Source organism: Curcuma longa, chromosome 12, assembly GCF_044706935.1.
Source record: "Curcuma longa cultivar G26 ecotype Majalengka, Jawa Barat chromosome 12, ITB_CL_G26_1.1, whole genome shotgun sequence".
Classification (NCBI taxonomy): domain Eukaryota; kingdom Viridiplantae; phylum Streptophyta; class Magnoliopsida; order Zingiberales; family Zingiberaceae; genus Curcuma; species Curcuma longa.
The window spans coordinates 1,890,312-1,907,641 of record NC_133872.1 but is presented as its reverse complement, the minus strand read 5'-3'; the positions used below and the strand labels follow the sequence as shown (position 1 = coordinate 1,907,641).

Sequence of the window (17,330 nt, the reverse complement as noted above, 5' to 3'; positions counted from 1 at the left end):
TTATTTTTAATCATAGTATTTAATGTGATGATAATAATACATGCGGAATTAAATAGATACTCCATTAATTTTCATGCGGTCACAATACTACATTGTCTATCTTTTTTCAAAAAAAAAAACATACTACATTACCTATATATAAATTTCTTGAGATTAGATATACGGTGTCATTTTCCAATATTTTTTTTATACTTTGATAATTTATAATAGAATAAGATTCAACAAGGGGTTCATAATTAATGGCCCTCAAACATTCAATTTGGGGCCATAATTTTTAACATTGTAAATATATTTCTATTCAATTTTTAAAGAAAACATTCAATTTTAATATTAAATTATTTTTATTTTATTTGTCTTAGATTTTTTATAATTATTATTAATTAGATATTATAAGACCTAATCAACTCTTTCCTTTTTAATATCTCTCAAAAACCCTAGTCGTCAATGGTCAATGATCTCGTAACTTTTTCCTCTCTCATCAATGCTCTAGCCCTTTTCCTTCCTCATCAATAATTCTGTATTTATCGTATTTTTTCTCCTCCCTCATCAGTGATACTCTCAGAGGACTGCATTCTCTTCACTTGTCGGTAATTTTTCTTTGCTCTTTCTACTGAACATGAATTAAGAATTTTTTATCATACAATACAAAGTAGCTAGAATGCTAGTCTTTTTAAATATCAAATTAGTTTTTTTTTCTTTTTTCAAGTTTCGTGAAGTCTTTAATCGCACTATTGGCTTTGATTGTGTTATTTTTTAATGCTCTTTTTGTAAATTTTCAATCTTACCAGAGCAGTGTTAAGATTGTAAATTATGTACCTATATCATCTCATTTAGTCTTATAACAAATATAGTCTTTCCATGTGTCTTGATGCGCTAGTTTATGCCGACCATGGATAACTTGATCTTATACATGATAATTCTTTAGCTGATTAATATTTATTTCTATACTTTTGTTATAAATTAAATGATCTATATGTGAAAGAGAGCACTCATAATTCTTTCATATGATGTGTTTTATAAGATTTCAGATATTTGATATTGTATATTTGTAATAATTTTTTAGTGTAGCAATTTTAAGTTATTTCATCTCTACTAGTCATATATCTATATTGTAAAATAGAAAAGGGTGAGGAAATTTTTTTTAAAAAATTGTTAAAGGTCTATTTTTTTTTATCTAGGGCCTCAAAGAAATTTGAGACGGTCGTGGCACCATCATTAATATTTCTACTTCTTAATCAGTCCTCCTCGGTGGATCCTTCAACTTCGATGGCCGCCGCCCCCATAGAGGAGGACATTGTTCTGGTGGATCTTCCGTTGCATTCAATCGTCTCACGTGGACATCGTATGACGATAGGAGCACAGATCCAGAAAAGTCGTCGCATGATTCCGACGCCGATAGCCCCGCCCCGATTGTTCATTTACTTCTCTCTGCGAGCGATTTATCCTCAGATGCCCCTGGTCGAGCAAGCCAACTCCACCTTTTACAGATCGTTCGACCTCCTCATGCAGAAGCAGGCATGGGAAATGGAAGCACGAAAGATTTTGTCGCATGTGGCGGCCGATTACTTACCTGATAACTTAGACTTTTTCGTACGAGCATTCTGCTGTTACACCTCCTTAGCGATCTGTTGGCTACACATGAAGAAGGATGTTGCTTCGATGGAGTTATCTTCTGTCATTATCGTCCACACAAATTCTTCGGCCATCATTGGCCTCCCGAATAGCAACAATGACGATGATGAGGACGACGACAATGAGGAGGAGGAGGAGGACGACGAGTATGATGACTATGAAGATCATGACTACGACTACGACTACGATGATGACGACGATGACGGAGTGCCCAGGCCAGCATCCGTGGCGGCAGTGGAGGGGCTCAAGATGGTCACCGCTAAGGAATCCAACCCTTGTCCCATTTGTCTGGAGGGTCTCGGGATGACGGCTCCAGTGCCAGCCATGCCTTGCAGTCACCTCTTCCACGAATCTTGTTTGAAGAAGTGGCTAGAGCAGAGCTGTTCATGCCCTCTCTGCCGCTTCTCGCTTCCTGAAGAACAGTAGTAACTCGATATATATAGCTCAACGATCCGTGATTCCTCATTGTTAATATATATCTCATTCGTTCAGTCATCCATTTGCTTTGTTCTCCTAGCTCTAGATGCTCTGTTTAATTAGGGTTTCATTTGCTCTATTTATGATTAAGTGCATATTGATGGCAGGCATTGTAAATATTTTTTACTTGATGATTAATAAATAAATTTTTTGAAAAATGTTTCTGTTGGATTTTACTCATTGTCCCTAGTTTTGTTGGTTTCTTTTCTTCTGCTTTATTTCAACTCGAGTAACACAAATTAGATTGAATGCTTCGGCAATTTTGCAATAATGCACTTTGTGGAAGATGAAATAATAGATTTAAGGTGAATGATCAGATATTTTAATTTATCAGTAATAGATCCGATCTTTCCTCTATAAGGAATTAATATTAATTGAGCTATGTGAAATAATGGTGTCAAATAAGTTAATCAAGTCATAAATAAGTTTTATATTTATATAATTAATAATGTAGCTTCAAGTATTAAAGAATTATACTATTTAATTTCTTGAATATCTTGAATATGTATTGCATAAAATTTATATAATTAATGTATCTTTTAATAAAAGAATTATATTATTTAATTTTTTATTCACTTTAATAATTCTGTTTCCGATAACTAACTCAATTATGTTTCAGAAACATATATTATAATATATATATTTCAACTAATGGTTACAGAGACACTTTTTTTTAGTTTGCTTATGTATTTAGCAATCGATTGCATGGTATCACGTTGTTAATGTTTCGTATTGTCCAGTGTTTTAAAACATGTTTTTTTAAAAATTTAACTAGATTAATCTTAATTGAAATGGTTAAAATCAAAAATTGAAAATCGAAAATAAAAAAGACGCTATTTTGATTTTTATCCTTTGTTTTTTTTTTAATTTTGTTTATGTATTTATGACCAATATGACAATTGATTACATCACATCATATTGTTGATGTTTGACATTGTCTAGTGTTTGAAATGTCTGACATGATAGGCTAGGAATTACACTGTCGAATTAGGAATGATTTGTCAATGCAAACTACGAAGGCGATTTTGAGATGGGGAGGTGATTTTAGAGGTTTAGAATTAGTAAATCCTAAAATCCAGACGAAGGTGACAGGATGTGGCAATGGCGACGATCGGGATGGGGAGGTGATGGCGGCGACAATCTCCCTCGCAGTTCTGCGAGATCGACAGCGATGAAGCAAAGCAGATCTAGAGGGAGCTGACGAGAGAGAGACGACGATTTTTGGGGAGTTTAGGGTTAGTTGCGATTTTTGTTTCGTCACGTCGACCGCTTGCCATGCTGCGAGAAATCCTGCCCACGTTCAAAATCGCGTATAGTCACATAAATTAAATTTAATCACGCAGAATATATATATATATATATATATATATGATATTCTACGTGACCACGTTGCGCGGCCCCCGTGCGCGACACAGCCGACCCCCTCAGCTTCTCGCCGTCGTCGCCGCGCCATCCGGTCACCGTTGACCGCCGGATCGGGCCCATTCGATGCCCCATTCGTCGGTGCGTTGACCGGCGTCGGATTCCGGTCGGAATCCGACTGCAATTGGCCGGGAAAGTCACGTGCCACTACCGGCGTGTTTTCGACCAAATTGCGCCAGATTCCGGCCACAATCCGGCCGGAATCCGACATCGGTCGATGCGCCGGCGAGTGGCGCGTCGATCGGGCCCGATCCGACGGTCGGAGGTGTTTGGACGGCGCGACGGCAATGGCGGGACAGCGACGGAGTCAGGCGGCAGAAGTACTGTGCATTCCCACTTTTGGATGATCGGATCTGCATGATCACACGTGATGAACGATGATCAACCTAGCGCGCACGGAGCACACAGGAGTAGCACGTAAAATATCAATTATATATATATATATATATAATTTTTACTTTTTAGATATAAAATTAATGTTCACTAATTATTGGTATTGAAATCTACATATAACTATAAATAACCGTTGCGTTAGATTCGACAAGATATAATGCAATTATTAACTCAGTTGTAACTTGTGTAATAAATCATGAGTCTTGCCTATCATTGTCCTCGTGTGAATTAATAGTAATAAATAATAGTGTCAACTGTAATTTCTCGGTTGCGTATAGAGCCGATCGTGTGGGACTGCTAAGGATGTGTTCTCGAGAGCAACATGTGAATTAGAAGGCATGATTGGACAAAAAAAAATCATTTAAATAAATGCAACATAATCGCTCTGAAATAGATAAAGTATTCCATTAAAATCAAATCGAATCAAAATTTTTTTTAACTAATCAAAATGATTACAATTTTAAATAAAAATTAAATAAATGATAAAAAATTTATTAATTTAATTTTCAACCGAATTAACTGAAATAATTGAATTAATTAAATATTATAAAAAATTATCAATTAGTTAAAGATTTATATATTTATTTAAAAATTTAAAAATTATTTTTTATTTTAGTTTATTTGATTTAACTAAATAAGAAATTTTAAAATCAAAATCGAATTAAATTAACTGAATTAATTGATTTTTTTAAAAATAATTAATATTCTAAAATAATCAAATTAAAATTTTAAATTCAAACGATTTAATCAATTTAACAGAATTTTTACATGATTCGAACGATTTAATCAATTTAACAGAATTTTTGCTCACTTCCTTCCATTCCATTGAACAGCAACGGATTCATGCTTTCTTTATATATATAATGCCAGTAGAGTATACTCACTTCATATTCCATTGCACCACAACTTTCACTTCTTAATCAGCCCTATCGATGGAGCCTTCACCTCCGAGTCCGACCCCCGCCTCCCCCGTCGAGGACGTTATTCCGGTCGATTTTCCGCCTTGGACAACCATTTCAGGCGGCGTGCGACTGAGTGTGATGATGCGGGGACATGTTCGGCTAGGTCGGCTGGTTCCAGCACCGACAGCCCCGCCCCGATTGATCGTCTCCTTCTGTCGGCGGACGATTCCTTCTCCGGAGCACCCGGGCGAGAGCACTGACTTCGCCTTCTACCATCCTTTCCATCTACTCATACAGGAGCAGGCGTGGGGAAGGGAAGCACGGGCGATGTTGGCCCATGTGGCGGCCGATTACGTGCTGCGCGCTGACCGTGATCTTCTTGCAGAGGCGTTCTGCCAATACACATCCTCCGCCGTCCGTCGGCTACCCATGGCGCGTGCTGTTTTGATGGAGATATATTCCGTCATTTTCGTCCCCGTCAGGTCTTTAGGCGTCAGTCGCCTCCAGGCCTGGCTGCAGCCTCCGGAGGAGTTTGACCTGTTTTTCCAGAGAGAGGGCCGCAACAACGCCCACTCCGACAGAGGGCCCAGGCCAGCATCTGCGGCGGCAGTCGAGGGGCTCAAGATGGTCACCGCTGCGGAATCCGACTCTTGTTCCATATGTCTGGAGGATTTCGGAACGATGGCTCTGTTGGCTATGCCTTGCAATCATCTCTTCCATGCTACCTGTCTGAAGAAGTGGCTGGAGCGGAGCTGTTCGTGCCCTCTCTGCCGCTTCTCGCTTCCTGAAGAATAGTTGCAGCTCGACACATGTACAGCTCAACTATCGGCGACTCCTCGTCATTCATATCTCATTCATTCATCCATTAGCTTTAATTTCTTGTGCTTTAGACTCCCTGCTGCTAGCTAGATGCTGTTTAATTAGGGTTTCGTTTGAAGGTTGTGTTGCTTTTTCCTCCTCATCATACAAATTAACTAGTTTCATTCATCTTTATTCTCTTTTAGACTGTGGAGAACTTCTGTTGCTAATAAAATTCAAGCAGAAGTCTAGCTATAAGAGTATTTATGTCCTCATGAGGCAGATATCAGAAGTTTCTTCATTTTTTTCTGCATGTCTGTATTATTCTTTTTAGAATGAAAAGCATGTACTGCGCGCAATTGTTGACCTAATGATTTTTGAGTAATAAATGAACATCATTACGTACATAATTTTACTATTTTAGGTGGTGTTCTTGGAATTAGATTGTATCTAAACGTACGTAAATCTTAACAGCTGTTCTAGCTAGATTCAATCCGATTCAATCAAGAATTGTTTTTCCAAATAAGTAACGTAGCTTACAATGTCAATCAAGAATTAGTTAACATGATGCAAACCTCCCTTCATATATAAAATCGGAGAGCTGTATCCAATGGAAGTGAATCACTCGTTTAATTCATTTTAGTTAATTTTTATACGCACAATTTTTTCTAGAATGTATATCAATTCTATTCTACTAATAGATACATCAAGTTACTATTATATTATATTATCATAATTATACTATACTACTACTATACATGTAAAAAAAATACATTAGTATTAACTAATTAAGTATCATAATTATATATATTACTACTATACCTTTGTTTTCTTTTTTTTTTTAATGAAATGCCTTCATGTGTCAAAATTTGCTGTTTTGCTGAGTTCAAACATCGACATTTCTTTACAATTTTACCCCTAATTGCTCATTTCTCCCATTGCAATATTTTATCATATTTAATGTCTTGCAATTTCTACGACTATCATCTCTTAGCTTAAAAGAGCTAGTCACCCGACTGTTAGAAAAAGTCAGAACTTATGAACTCCGAAACAATCAACAATCATCGATGTGTTCAACCTAGAACAATAAATAAAACAACAATCCGAACTATTTGTCCTTGTATATGTTTCCTATTCATTCTCATGAACATCGTTGGAACCATGTAGTGACATGCCATTATGCCGAAAACATATTCGCGAAAAAAAGTTTGTTCCACCCGAGATCACCATAAGCAGATATTAGATCTTGTGAACGTGGTAACCGGCATCTTCCGATGTCAAGTCGTCCTTCCAATTCTCAAATTCTGACCCTCCAAACATTAGCTGTTTGATTCCAACATAACTGAATCTAGTGAAGCCAGAGATCATTTAATCAGGTAGGTAAAAAGAAGGAATTTCCTGTGTGCAAAAAAATCAGAGCTATGGTTGGAGGAGACAATTTTCATCTCTTTGTCGGCAATGGATAAAAGAACTAGCAAAATAGTTTAAGTCAGAAATACTAGCTGCTGAGAGGGATTTCTCATGGAGAAAAGAATAACATGGTAATATATATAATGAAATTTAGAGTTCATGAAGAATAAGGATCTCGAGGTTACTCTGAGCTGATGCTTGTCAATGCGTTAATCAGGACATCCAGGAGCAGAGGTTCACTGGTACCAATGTCTACCCTGCAAATATCATATTGAGAATTCATATAAAATATATGTATAAATCTACGTACGAAAATATTGCTACTTGAGAAGGATTTCAAGAATGCAAAAAAGATTTTGATTTACCATATCCGTGCCAGATTGTCTTGAATCTCCAGATCACCAATGTTGTAAAATGTTGCTGGAGTAACATTTGCTCCTTGAATAGGATCATAACTCAGTCTTTTACTCTCAAGCGGTGCTTGTGATAACTGTATATATTTTGAAAGATAAAATAAAATAGAACAGAATAAAAAATCTTAATCATATGTTTGATACTAGGAATCCAATCGAAACCTCAAATTTACTTTTTAAGTTGGTCTGCTTTTCTAGCTGAATTGCAAATCAGAGTTATGAACCCAAGTGCTCAGTCCAATTTAAATACATTGAATATGTAGCATACTTGCAGCTCCTATTTACCAACTTGAATTACTTAATATCATGCGAGCTGTAGCAAGTCTTTTTCACTTCTGATTGTTACAGAGTGAAAATCCAAAACGTGTTGGATGATGATACTTTTTCCTCGCTCTACTAAAGTAGAACATAACCAATGCATCAATTATGTTCTTCATTGAGTGTGAACATATCATGAAAAGAACAAGGTACAACTCTGTTCCTTGATCATGGAATTCAAGTTATAACCCACTAGAACTCTATACTTTTTTGATATAACAGTACTGAATACTTGTCAAGCACATGATTCATAAAACATCACATTGTCAGACTGATATGAGCTGTCGAGAATATTGAGGATACTAGACAATTGAAAATGCACATGCCTAGCCGTATCTAGATAGTTTGTTCAAATTTTGTACCTGCATGTTCATTGAGTTGCATCCTCCAAGGCGCCCAATTATATGCCAAGATCGAATAGTCTGTATACACAATTATTCATCTTTTTTAGAAGTAACTAAATGAAGTCAATGAAGACTCATATGATACACTTACATCACAGATTAAAGTAACGTCTTTTGCTAACAGAACATTGTAGAATTCAAACCATATGTAGGAGTTCGAAAAATCAAACCTGACACAGATCAACTTATAGAAGTTAGAACTGTTTCACGGAATTAAAAAAATGAGAAGGAACTAAATCATCTTATGAGAAATTGGGGAAGAATCATATGGCATAATGAAGCACCTGGTTAGATAAAGTAGTTTACAAAATCTATAAATCTCAATTCAATTCAAAACTTTTGGATCCGTATATTAGTTTTAAGCTAAATAACTTACTGAAATATACATAACAAAAAGCCATGAATCACAACTATTTTGGATTGGCTATATGAATTATATCTCGTGATACTTTATACAAGAATATATTACCAATAACATACAGATCTTTCAAATTACTTTTATGTGCAGTTAATAGAATATTGTTCAGTATCCTTCTCTCACTCATGCTTTCATCTTTATTTGATCTAATTTATCATTAATAGATTCTAGTGTCCATCTTTAAACACATCCATACCGTGTCAAGATGCTCTGCCCACGCTGAGGTATATTTCCATAATGCTGCGATGCGTGGTCATTTTTGCACTAAAGCAGCAGTAACTCATGTTGTTGAGTTATGATCGAGCAGTTACACTATGCTCATTCGTACAGGAAGGTATTCCACATTGATTGACAATTGAGATATATTAGATTGATTGTTTTCTTGTCCTGCACCTTCTGATTTTGCAAGACAGGAGATCCATGCATTATTATTTTTTGGAATAAAATGAATGTTTAGTGTATTATTGATTAAAAAGGAAGGGAAAAAAGGTCCCCTAAAACATGAGAGACTCTGAGTAATAGCATATGTTAAGTATAAGTTAGCTAGAATCAATAGCTGTGCACATTGTGGCTCATGCCCTCAACCTAACCCGAAATATTGTAAGTGTTTCACAAAAAAAATTCGATATCACAAGGTAAGAATTCCCAAGAATCCAGCACGAGTGTTATTGAATGTGATTAGCAAGTAGCCAAAGGCATTGACAGTCACTCACTTGTTGAAGATGATCTTCATTGGTTTAGCAGACCCAGTTTTGGCCTGCAAAATCTTGTGCCTCTTCCTTCTTATTCTTTCCTCAACCTATTAATATATAGAAAAAAAGACCAATTAGAACTGTAAGAGATTTTCCACACCCCCCCCCCCCCCCCCCCCCCCCCCCCCCCCCCCCCCCCCCCCCCCTTTTCTGTCAATACAATAAGCCCTAAACCCTAATTGGATGAGATATTAAAGTGTGTTACTCGAGATTGGCCCTTCATGGGGTCATCGAAGCAGCTACCGAGGATCTCCCCCAGCTCTGGATCTCTATCATAGTCCTCTTCATTACCTCTGCCTCTGTATCCACTTGAAGAATTCAAGAATCCATCCACCTCCATTTCTCCCTCCTCCTGCTCCCCCTTAAATTCATTGGAAGAAGGGAAATAATCGAAACCTTCCTCTCCTCGTCCTTCTGTTTCGTCTACCTCTATCGCCTCCTCTTCGGAGCCTGCAACCTCCAAGGGTTTTTGGAGGGGTTTGTCCCGCTTATTTGGTCTAGCTTTGGCAGCGATGGCAGGCAAGCGGAGTTGCCTTCTAGAGTCGACAAAATAGAAGAGATTTGGAAGAGAGGAAATGGAGGAGGAGGAGGAGAAGATGCCAGCGCCGGTTCCGGCGATCGGGACGGGAAGACGGAGGCAAGACATGGAGAGTGCGGCTTGCGAACGGCGATAAAGGTCTCGTCGTCTTGTCGTATCCCAACTCGTACAAGCAGAAAAGTAATGTGTTCGATTGGATCTGGATTGCGGTTCGGTTCGACTGAAACCGAATCAAATATTTTGCAGTTATGTAGACCAAGCGATCCAAAATATTAATGGTAATCATAAAAAATTCTTTCACTTGGTTTTATTTTTTTCTAAAAATTTAAAATTATAATAATAATAATAAAAGAATGTTCTATAAGTTTAGGTTAGAATAGGGGCAAGTAAAGGGGTCCACGAAATCGAATGGAATAATATGAAAATATTAATATTTAAATTTGAATTCAAAAAATATATATAATATTTAAATTCAATTTAAAACTTAAAAATATAAATAATTTTTGCTTTTATTTAAACTTTAATTTAAATATATTTAAATTAAAATAATATAAAAAACACTCATAATTCGATTCGAATATGACTCACAAGCAATTATGAACAATCAAATAAAATAATATAGATTCAAATTTAATTTGAATTATGAAATGATTAAATATGAATTAAATAATTTTAAATATTAAAATATGAATTAAATATGTTTTTGAACCGACTCGAAAAGTTTGTGAATCCTTTGCATATACTCCTAAGGTTTGACACACGAACCATTTTAACTATAAATACAAGAAGTCAACGGTCAAATCGGTTCCATGTTGGCCATACATGGCAACGGGGAGGAACACTATAAGCTATATTAGTTAAATTATTTATGAAATTTTTTAATATTTGATAATTCGCTTCCGATCAACTTTTTTGTATCAGAGGATAAATTGGCCTTAGCGATCTTAGGTAAGAAATTCACTCATTTTATAATTTTATTTTTTTAAATAATAACTTTATCACATATGTATTTCATTCAATAAAAATAAACGCATCCTAAAAATATCTTATTTTTTATTTATTCCTCCGATTTGTTTCTCGGTACAAACTATTTAAATAACCATTGTATTGATCATGCACCAAAACATTCTTGACAGATTTGTAAAAAATAAAACTCCGCAGACGAATGAATGTATCTTCAACATACAATTTTATATAATTAAATCAATTCAAACACAAGATTATGGGTTAAGAAACATCGACGTAATTCCAGCTCAAATAAGCTAAAATTTATGTTAGGTGATCAAAGAACGATTGCTTCGTCTTCAAAATGAAGGTAATCATGCAACAATAAATAAAAAAATTCCGCACATTCTCAATGGTTAAAATATAGCAATGATCGTGAGTTTCGAAGAGAAATTAAGAAAGGAAACTTGTGCACGAGAAAATGAAAAGGACGGATTAAAAGGTGACAATCGAGGTGACAAAATTTCCAGTACTACGGAATCAAACATCTCGTCTCGAGTCATTTTTTTTTTTGCATTCAATTCAACTGTGTTTTGGCTATTGGAGAAAAGGAATCGAGAGAGGCGTTGAGATTTTTAGGGCGTGCAAGGAATCAATTCATCCAAAGCACCAAAACATGCACAACAATTGATCAAGAGGAAAGGATCAAATAACACCACGCATCTCAATAACAAATCCAACTATCAGCATCTATATACCATAGCCTCGTATTCTCATCTTAGAATCCACATGTAACAGCCACGAATAAGGATCATCATCACATTATTTAGATCTAAGAGGGAAAAAGATACATCGACTCGAATCCAACCCTAGCGAGGACCATCAATCAGAGCGCACTCCGGATCCATCAACGGCGAAGAGATCCGAGGAGTAGGGCGACGGAGGAGGCGATGAACGCGACGGCGAGCGGCGGGGAGACGGCACAGGCCGCAGAAGTGGGGGAGGGGGCGGGAGCCTCGGCAGCGAAGGCTCCGCCTGCAAGGAACGAGGCGAAGAAAACCACGGCGAGGCAGATCGCGAGGGCTTGGGCTCCGAAGGCGGCCATTGAAACTACGGCGAGGTCTCGGAACGAGAGTAAGCAGGAGCAGAGAAGAATAAGCAAGCAAGCGGGAGGCGGCGGAGATGAAAGGAACGAGGAAGCGGGTATATTTATAGCCCGAATGGGTAGCCTAGCGGATCGGGTAATATATTTATTAATCCGACCCGTGACCTGCTGTCTTCGACAGGTGCCAGCTGGTCCACCGCGTTACTTGTTTAATTATTTCGATTTCGTAAAATACCTCATTTATTTGTTTATTATTATTTGAACATCATGCAACAATATTAAGTCGGTCTCTTATATTTTGTCGCATTTATAAATTAATATTTATAGCATTTTGACACATATTGAGTTAAAAACTTCGTGTGTAAGCAATATATATATATATATATGACTTCCCATCAGGGTTCGCCAGGGGCAATAGTGAATCATATTGACGAATGATTACATCGTATTATTCTAAGTTCTAACCAATATAAAATTAATATTTTACCAATAGGCATCATTAATAATCAAAATAGATCTTTATAATTATTCTTTTACCATAAGAAATCACACGAAATTAATTAATTTATGTCTCTATAGCATAATTGAATTTTGATTATGATGGAATAGATTTGTTGAAGTAGGTAAGAGTCGAATTTTGATGAAGCTGAGATAGTAATTTTTTGCATCGTACCTAACTGCAACTTCTCGGTTTATCTCTTCACAAATGATTATGATCTTGAAACTGATCGGGTAGAAATCGCTGAGGGACAGAAATGGAATTAATTAGTTTATGATTTTTAAAAGGTAAAATAATTTTCAAAATTTTTGATTTAGTTTCTTAAAAATAAATGTTAAGGTTAATCGATAATTCCATCACAACCTGCAGGTTATTAATTAAGGTATAATAGAACCTGAGATTAACGTCAAATCTAACCTGTTTAATTATTAAAGCCCATCCGTTGTTAATCTGCTGGACATGGTACCACCGCTACCGTGAGGAAATGCCACTTATTAATTAATTAATTATATATATATATATATATAATTAATTTTAAAATTGTTTCTTAAAAGAACTATTCTTAATACTGGTCTGACTTGAGCTGGTACGTGATCTAGTAATTTTAGTGCGTTAAGAATAATTTGATCGTGTTATTCAAGGAGTTACTCTCGTTGTCATCGAGTGATACAAGGGGCCAACTGTTAGCTTATTCTAAACTCACAAAAATTGACACAATGCCGGGTCGGCCGGCCGCGGACAACCGGCGGCCACGACCGCCTCATGCAGTGCTGCTGGGGTCGGATCTGTCATTGTCGAAGAATGGAAGAGACGAAGGGGAAGAGGCAGTTACTATGCAAAGGAGGAAGGATCTATGTTGACTACAAGAGAGTCAAAAATTTAACAATCGAAATGCCTAGTTAGTCTTTATTTTGCCGATCGATTTTTAAAAATTAGCGACGGAATGTCTTTATTCATTCCGTCATTAATTTGCAATTGAAAAAATTAATCTGTCATTAATTTATTTCGATCATAAATTAAAATAAAAGTAAAAATTAATGATAAAAATTACTAATTAGGTATTATTTTACGATCGATTTTAAATATCAATCAATATATTTGTTTCTTTGTTAATTTATGATTGAAAATTTTAATTAATTTTTATTTAATGATCAAATTTTATTTTAGTCTTTAATTTGGTCATAGATTAAAGTGACAGTGAAATTTTAATGACCAGATTACTAATCAATAGTTATCTTGCGATCAATTTTAAAAATCGATAGCTAATGATAAAAAATAGCAATGGAATATCTTAGCTCCGTCATTAATTTGCGATTAAAAATTTTAATCATACTCCGTTAACACACCTGAAGTACTTAAACCATCTCTAAGAAAAGTTGCTAGAATATCCAATGCTCCTCAATAGGGCTGTAAACGAGTCGAGCCGAGCTCGAGCCAGCCTTGGCTCGAGCTCGGCTCGACTTGTTTTATGCTAGCTCGGCTCGAGCTTGAGCTCGATCGAGCTTGTAAATTTGAGCTCGAACTCGGCTCGATCATTTAATCCAAGGCTCGAGCTCGACTCGAAAAGCTCGAATTAAAAGCAAGCTTTCGAGCTCGAGCCAATCATAACTTGAGCTTATTTTACTGTAATTTTAACAACTTGATCAAATTCACCCATAAAATTGATCAAATACAATTATCTATCTTTCTAATAAAAAAATTAAATTACTGGACATCAAAAGTCAAAACATAATTATTCTCAAACTTCATCCCTAATACTTATCATTAATTACTTAATGACCTAAATTTATCAATATTCACATGAATAGATAAAAATATATTATACATATATAGTTGGGCTCAAAAAAGCTCGACGAGCCATCGAGCCAGTATTAAAGGAGCTCGAGCTCGGCTCGAATATTAAACGAGCCGGCTCGAGCTCGGCTCGAGCTCGGTCAAAATCAAGCTCGAGCTGAGCTTTGACCGAGCGGCTCACGAGCAGCTCATGAGTGGCTTGACTCGTTTGCACCCCTACTCCTCAATCTACAGAATTCAAGACGTACGATATTGAATTGAAGCCATGCATGTCCTCTTTGAGATGCCGGTCGACCAAGTGCTTGCCAACACCTTGGTGTCCTTCTCCAGGGCACGCTTGGCTGGAATTAAAGGAGACGTGACATTCCTCTCTGCATGCCACTAGCTCTGGCCCCCAAAGAGAATGTCTCTCCCTTCCAAGAGCCCCAAAATCTCATTTTACCAAAGCTAGTTCAAACATTAGAAAATTAATCAAGTAGGACTTGGGCTGGATGGATTCTCTTGCATAGTCATATGATTCTCTTGCAGCAGCCTTTGCGCCTCAAAAGCCTGGATGGATTAAAGCTCTCCCTAAAGAAAACAGAAAGGAGGCACTCATGACTCTATCGATCATAATCTTGATTCAGGGTTTGCATGGGAAAGGCCACTCAAAGCTAGCTGGTAAAAGCCATGCACTTTAGCATCTGAGAAAAGGATGGCTGAGGATTAGCAATAAGAGAATATATATATATAGTACTACTATCTAGTAAAATTAAGAGATCAACTAGCTAGGAATGTGAGACTTAAACCCTAAGCTAGCTAATTAATGGTGAAGTCGACATAAATGATATCTAGGGTTTAATTTGGGTAGAAGGGAGAAAAGCTTTGCATGGAAAAAGCTTGCTTCAGTACTCCTGCATCATGGCGTTGATGATTGAACTTAGATTTATCTAGGGTTTCTAAGGCCTTGACTTGAGCTTTGAGGAACTTGAGATAGTTGGCAGCCTCATCGAGCATTGATGCAGTGTCCAATTTGGTGCCCCCTGGGACCAGCCTCTGCAGAGCCCTCAACCTCTCACTCACCCTCTCCCTCCTCTGCCTCGCCGCCACTGTCTGCGGGTCGCTTGATACCCTCACATTCTTCCTCTTCGGCACCGTTCTTGTGGCTGCTGTCGCCTCCGCCAGGCAAATTGGCCTCAGCGCGGCCGCACGGTAGGTCATCTCCTTCACTTGCATGATCGCCTCCTCGTCGGCCTCACGTTCCCCGCTCACAACGAAGTTTATAGTCGTCGAACCAGCGCTCTCCGTGGGCTTCTCCACTCTCCGTCTCTTCACGAAGCTGATGACGCTGGCGGGGGTTTTGATTGCTTGATCCAACTTTCTTTTGCCGCCGCCATAATTTGATGATCTTGAGGAAGAAGCCAAGTCTTCCGCCGGGATCAACTCGGATGGACCCTCGTGGGAAATGTTACCGCTCTTGCAGCTCGAAAAGATGGCTGAAATATCGTCGTCGGAGACTCGTCTACGACCGAGTTCTGACTTCATGATCAGAACTGAATCTGGTGCCGACATGACTGTTGCTGCTTGACAGCACTGCGATGGAGTTGAATTATCAACAGATGACTCACCGTTGATGATCACTGTGTCAAAATCGCAACTTGTTCTTGACGAAGCATTAAGGAGAATCCGTTGGAGTTCATGCACCTCAAACTCGTCGCTAAAATGGTTGCAGCCTTCAATGCTCCACTGGACAGGGTACGCTGGATTCATCTCCCAACCAAAACAATCCATAGCAATTGATTCTATATTCTTCACATACAGAAAAATATATCAAGATTTACCTGGTGAATGAATAAACATATTAAATGAATGTGCATACCTTGCAAAAACTAATGATTTGGTGTCCTTCTAGCTCTTCATATCCGTCTCTCTTGATACTGGTAGAAGAAGTGATTGATGAAAGAGTTCAAAGCAGAAGAAGAGATGCTCCTGGGATCTAGTTTAGTTCTCTATAGCTTCTGCAGCTTGTTCTCTCTATATATGTACTCCGCGATTAATTTATTTGATGAAACAGTTCAGTTGAGTAAGTGTTATTTAAAGGATTTACTTTGTTTAAAAAGCATGAGAGGGAGATTTAATTTCATTAACAAATATATTTTGATTAAAATTTAAAGGAGAAAACTGCACGTACAATGCAGGTAATTGATATATCCATACACAGTCACGGTATACAGGATCATTGTCTTTCTGTATATTTATTTGTTAAATTCTAACAAACTATAAATTCTATTTCATCCAGTCTATCATATGCGTCCATATATGAACGTGAAAGAAGATTTTGTTCAGATTATAAGTTGCAACAGTCGTATCTTTCTCCATCTTCATCTCCAGCTGGGTGGGCTTAATAAAGCAAAACAGTTTGTATTAAAACAATAAACAAAATTAAACATGGCGAGGAAGAAGGGGGTGTAATTCATCATCTCATCCCTGACCCAAAAATTGGATGAACCAGTGCGGCCCTCGTATCATCCCTGGTCGCTTCAGGCTTTGACCTTGAGTGGTGTCACCTTTCTGTTTCAGGATCCGGGATATATTATTACCTGTAAGACACAATGGAGATGGTCCTCAGAGAGACCGTGCATGAGCTGAGAGGCAACATACCTTGTTCTAGTTTCAACACGCTCTTACTTTGTTGTTTGTTTTCCTTGTTGTGCTAATCAGTACGTGTTCAAAATTCATATGCTGTTTGCTGAAAGAGTTTGGAGTCTGATAGCATACCTTAGTTTGCTTTTTCTTCGTGTTGTGCGAATCCAACTTCACGACAAGTTGATAGTCAATTATTTTATAATGCCAAAACAGCATTAGTTAGAAAAGAGTTCAACTTAAATTTATGATCCAAGCTGATCCGAATTGACGTGTAAACAAAATCATAGACTAGACGAGACAATTTTTACGTAAATTGGTGGAAATAACAACCACGAAACCAATTATTATACTGGACAATTTTATAATCCTGCCAAAGATCACAATAATACTGCGATGAGAATTTGATTTTGTACAGAATGAGTTAATGCTGGAAAATTTGGACCATGCAGCTAAAGAATGGATACATACCTTTGCGGCTGGAAATA

The 17,330-nt window shown here is 37.2% G+C and overlaps 2 protein-coding genes across 2 annotated transcripts; both read right to left on the bottom strand.

Moving 5' to 3' along the window:
• Nucleotides 1-6,678: 6,678 nt before the first annotated feature.
• LOC141843376 (uncharacterized) lies at nucleotides 6,679-10,038 on the bottom strand. Its single transcript, XM_074731453.1, has 7 exons — nucleotides 9,545-10,038; nucleotides 9,301-9,386; nucleotides 8,261-8,339; nucleotides 8,128-8,187; nucleotides 7,400-7,524; nucleotides 7,220-7,291; nucleotides 6,679-6,966 (listed from the first exon to the last, which is right to left on the bottom strand). The coding sequence occupies exons 1-7, from the start codon at nucleotides 9,983-9,985 to the stop codon at nucleotides 6,864-6,866; spliced, it is 966 nt and encodes a 321-aa protein (XP_074587554.1). The 5' UTR covers nucleotides 9,986-10,038; the 3' UTR covers nucleotides 6,679-6,863.
• Nucleotides 10,039-15,057: 5,019 nt separating this feature from the next.
• LOC141843410 (uncharacterized) lies at nucleotides 15,058-15,990 on the bottom strand. Its single transcript, XM_074731480.1, has one exon. It carries the CDS (start codon nucleotides 15,988-15,990, stop codon nucleotides 15,058-15,060), a length of 933 nt encoding a protein of 310 aa, XP_074587581.1.
• Nucleotides 15,991-17,330: the final 1,340 nt, after the last annotated feature.

What these genes read in the sequence shown, in the direction of transcription:
- LOC141843410 (XM_074731480.1), bottom strand. Translation starts at nt 15,990, where the DNA reads ATGGATTGTTTTGGTTGGGAGATGAATCCAGCGTACCCTGTCCAGTGG.
- LOC141843376 (XM_074731453.1), bottom strand. Translation starts at nt 9,985, where the DNA reads ATGTCTTGCCTCCGTCTTCCCGTCCCGATCGCCGGAACCGGCGCTGGC. An exon ending in CCATGAAGGGCCAATCTCGA is followed by an intron (nt 9,387 to 9,544) that starts GTAACACACTTT and finishes ATATATTAATAG; the next exon opens with GTTGAGGAAAGAATAAGAAG. An exon ending in TTGACAAGCATCAGCTCAGA is followed by an intron (nt 6,967 to 7,219) that starts GTAACCTCGAGA and finishes CACTAGATTCAG; the next exon opens with TTATGTTGGAATCAAACAGC.